Genomic DNA, 4,032 nt, shown 5'->3' on the forward strand with positions numbered 1-4,032 from the left:
GAGTACCGTATAGTGACGGTACGGTACGGGGTACGGTCACCCGGGGGCCGATAATGCCGGCAAGGAATCCAGCCTAGCCTAGTACTACGGTAGGTCTCAGTCTGACTCAGAGCCCGGGCCCCGCGGCGGCGGCCGCGCGCGTCGGGCGGCCCCGAGTCACCGGCGCCGTTGGTACCGTACCGTTGCCAGCCGCTAAGCCTGGCTAGGCCGCTGAGCGGCGGCCGGGCGGCAGTGCCGGGCGAAAGCTGCACTGCCACGATCTTGGGCCACCGTCAGGGCCGGGCAGCCAGGCGGCTCCGGCCGGGCCGCAGACCCAGCCTCCGACTCCGAGTCCCGAGTCCCGGCGGGCCCGGCCGGGCTGCCGCGCGGCGGCTGAGCCTGAGTGCCGTTTGAATCATTGTGACTCAGTGAGTTGGACCCCGGCGGGCCGCCCCGGCGGCCGCGCTCACTGCCAGCCGCCTGAAGCGCTTAACTGAGCCGATTGACTGGACCGGTGGTGTAAATTTTACAGGGGTACTATATGGAACAACAATTAGTGGATAGGTAGGTAGGGTTCATCTTTATTTCATAGGGGTGGTTTTTTATGTGGGGTGGGTGTTGAAATTTCAAACAGTTTGAAGGCAAGGCTGAAACTTTCTTCGAGTCGACGTGGATCTCCTACCCCACCCACCATATTCATTGAGAAGAGACCCGGTACTCTATTGATGTAATGGTACAAAACTCTGTAGTGAAGCTTTAGTTAATACTTGTGAAATCATTTCAGGTGAAAGATGAAAGTCACTACTCTGAAGAATCAAGTTCGCATTTTATCTTCAAATTTTATTTGTGAAAATTTCAAATATTCTCGGAAGCATCTGAATAATATTTGTAATGTTTGATCAATTTCAGATTTCGGGCATATATTTCAACTGTATCTCAAACGATGTTCACACACCTTGAGATTCAAATTTCATCATGAAATTTCAAATTCATCGAAAAAAAGAATCTGCATGCATGTTGACGGATGGAGGAATCGGAAGGGGGGTGGGCTCAGCACACGTATGAAGTGAGGTGATGAATTGTCATACTATATATTACTCAAATAATTCAATAGTTGAAATAAGTGTTACCACAACGTTGTATAGAAAGTACCTCAAAATAATGAGTAATATTTGGTACGTATTTTTGAGATAAAAGTGTTTTGTAGATGGTTATTGGGGGGTTGTTTGCACAAATTGACGTGGTAGGAGAAGACCCGTACCGGTCAATGGGAAACCCATCGGCCCCCAGAGGCTGACGATGGCAGTGAAGGATTTGAGGCGATGGTGTTGCGGGGCAACGAGATGGCGGGAGAGGAGAGCGAAGGAGGGAGGAGATCATGGAAGGAGAGAAGATGGGACAGGATACAGCTGAGGAGAAGAGATTGGGAGACAGGAGGATATGCGAGAAGGGAGGAACATCGAAAACAGCTGTCTTGAGTATGCTGGATTGATATGGAATGTAGAGGAAAAGGTGGAGAGGTCCTCGAGATTGAGCAGGGGAATCATCGAAAGTGAAACTAAGAAGGCACGGAGATCTTCTGATCTAACAAGAATCACTGTTACAGTGAACAAATTCCAAGTCAGTTCAGGAAAGGCTAGAAAGTCAGTTCGAACCGTCAAGCATGGGAAAACATAGCAAGCTGGTCAAAAACAGGAGAGGAAACTTGAGGCAGTGCATATTGGATTGTTTGGCACATGAACACCTAGGATGATCCGGTTCCATTGTATTGAAGAGCTTCAGAGGAGTTGGAAGAATGCTTTATTTTGGCAAGTCAGCCATTAACCCAATGATGATAGACAGCTACATTTCAAACAGCAAGCAGTTCGTCCCATTCACGTTCTATGACAGGTTGCTGCTCTGTGAGGAAACAAGAGCGTCAAGATGAGCAGCACCAAGGGAGGTAACGCCGCTGCTGTTCATGCTTCCTGGCCCTGTATGTGACCTGCCGTGCACAGTTCGCTTCCTCAGTCTTGTGAAGCCGTTCATGTTCATCCTCCCTGAGGTCACCTCTTCGCAGAAGAAGGTACGCTTCTCCATCCCTCCACCCCCCTCCCATCCCCCCGTGTCCCATATCATCCCTCCTCGTCAACTGAACACCTCCTATTCCTCGTGTGTCCTTCGCTTCATTCTTCCTCCCTGACCCTCATCGCTTCAAGGTGCCCATCAAGGAGAAGATCTTGTGGACCATGATCACGCTCTTCATCTACCTCGTCTGTTGCCAAATCCCCTGTACGGCATCTCAAACTCGAAATCGTCGGATCCTTTCTACTGGATGCGCGTTATCTTGGCATCGAACAAAGGGACGTTGATGGAGCTGGGTATCAGCCCGGTCGTCACCTCCGGCCTCATCATGCAGCTCCTTGCTGGCTCCAGGATCATCGACGTTGACCAGGGAACCAAGGAGGACAAGACTCTGTTCCAGGGAGCCCAGAAGCTCCTCGGTATCCTCATCACCATCGTCGAGGCCGTGGCCTACGTGCTCTCGGGCATGTACGGAGACGTCAGGGATCTCGGAGCCGGCAATGCCATCCTCCTCATCGCCCAGCTCTTCACTGCGGGTATCCTTGTGATCTGCCTGGATGAGCTCCTGCAGAAGGGGTACGGCCTTGGGTCGGCCATCTCGCTCTTCATCGCCACCAACGTCTGCGAGACGATCATCTGGAAGTCTTTCAGCCCAACCACCATCAACACAGGACGAGGAACCGAGTTCGAGGGCGCCCTGATCGCTCTGTTCCACCTGCTGGTGACGAAGCAGGACAAGGTCAGGGCCCTCCAGGAGGCGTTCTACCGCCAGAACCTGCCCAACGTGACCAACCTGTTGGCTACTGTGCTTGTCTTCGTCCTGGTCGTCTACTTCCAGGGGTTCAGGGTCGAGCTTCCTGTGAAGCACGCGAAGCAGAAGAGCGGGCAGGGGAGCTATCCCATCAAGCTGTTCTACACCAGCAACATCCCCATCATCCTCCAGACTGCCTTGGTCTCCAACTTGTACTTCATCTCTCAGATCCTGTACAAGAGGTACCCGGAGAACATCTTCATCCACCTTCTCGGACGCTGGGAGGAGCCGGAGATGTCCATGTCGGGGCAGATGAGGCCTGTCGGCGGTCTCGCTTACTACGTATCCCCTCCCAACAGCTTCACGGACATTCTCTCGGATCCCTTTCACGCCATCTTCTACATCGTCTTCATCCTCACTGCCTGCGCTCTGTTCTCCAGGACCTGGATCCATGTTTCCGGCTCCTCGGCCTCGGACGTGTCGAAGCAGCTCAGGGACCAGCAGATGGTGATGATGGGACATCGATCCGGCTCCATGCAGAAGCTCCTCAACCGCTACATCCCCACCGCCGCTGCCTTCGGTGGCATGTGCATCGGTGCTCTGACCATCATCGCCGACTTCATGGGTGAGGAGGAGGAGGAGAGAAGGGGTGAAGAGCGTGTTGATGTCGACTTGTTGATGTTGATGTTGATGTTGAGGAGGAAGATGAGAAAGTATGTGTCAGCAGTTGTTGACATGATGGTGCAGGTGCTATCGGCTCGGGAACTGGAATTCTTCTGGCAGTGACGACCATCTACTCTGTGTATGAGACTGTCGTTAAGGAGAGCAGCGAGTTGGGATCTCTCAATCTCCTCCGCTTTTGAGTTTGTAAATCAATCAAACAAGTCAGTCAGTCAGCATGTCTCGTTCAACATCCCTCGCTGCTTTCCTCCTCTCTCGCTCGCTCGTTCCCTCTCTCACACACACACTCTCTCTTTCACTCCCTGTCGCTCTCTGATTTCTCTATTACCACCTCTCCCTCTTCCTGGATCATTCAGTTTCATTTTCCTCCTCTTCCTACATGGAAAGAATTCGTTTCATGGATGTCTGTCAGTTTTTATGTTTCTGTACATGCGGGAAAACTTTACATGAGGCCGAAGCCTTCGGCGTTGTTGATGGCCGTCATGAGACATCGCCGAAGTCCCGTCTGCCGAAACTCTGCACCCTCCCCTTTTTTTTTTTTTCTTTTTTTTCTTTTT

The 4,032-nt window shown here is 52.1% G+C and overlaps 1 protein-coding gene across 1 annotated transcript; it reads left to right on the forward strand.

Annotated features, from left to right (window-relative positions):
- The first annotated feature begins 1,370 nt into the window (after positions 1 to 1,370).
- On the forward strand, positions 1,371 to 3,705 carry GUITHDRAFT_160304 (hypothetical protein). The gene is made up of 5 exons (XM_005819906.1): positions 1,371 to 1,921; positions 1,977 to 2,044; positions 2,178 to 2,250; positions 2,322 to 3,419; positions 3,542 to 3,705. Exons 1-5 carry the CDS (start codon positions 1,903 to 1,905, stop codon positions 3,655 to 3,657), a joined length of 1,374 nt encoding a protein of 457 aa, XP_005819963.1. The 5' UTR covers positions 1,371 to 1,902; the 3' UTR covers positions 3,658 to 3,705.
- The last annotated feature ends 327 nt before the right edge of the window (positions 3,706 to 4,032 follow it).

This window comes from Guillardia theta (genome assembly GCF_000315625.1).
Source record: "Guillardia theta CCMP2712 unplaced genomic scaffold GUITHscaffold_199, whole genome shotgun sequence".
NCBI classification, from domain to species: domain Eukaryota; class Cryptophyceae; order Pyrenomonadales; family Geminigeraceae; genus Guillardia; species Guillardia theta.

Bases quoted from the DNA above. Each gene is read 5' to 3' on its own strand.
- GUITHDRAFT_160304 (XM_005819906.1), top strand. The intron at 2,045-2,177 runs GTACGCTTCTCC...CATCGCTTCAAG, and splicing joins TCACCTCTTCGCAGAAGAAG to GTGCCCATCAAGGAGAAGAT. The intron at 2,251-2,321 runs GTACGGCATCTC...CATCGAACAAAG, and splicing joins CGTCTGTTGCCAAATCCCCT to GGACGTTGATGGAGCTGGGT.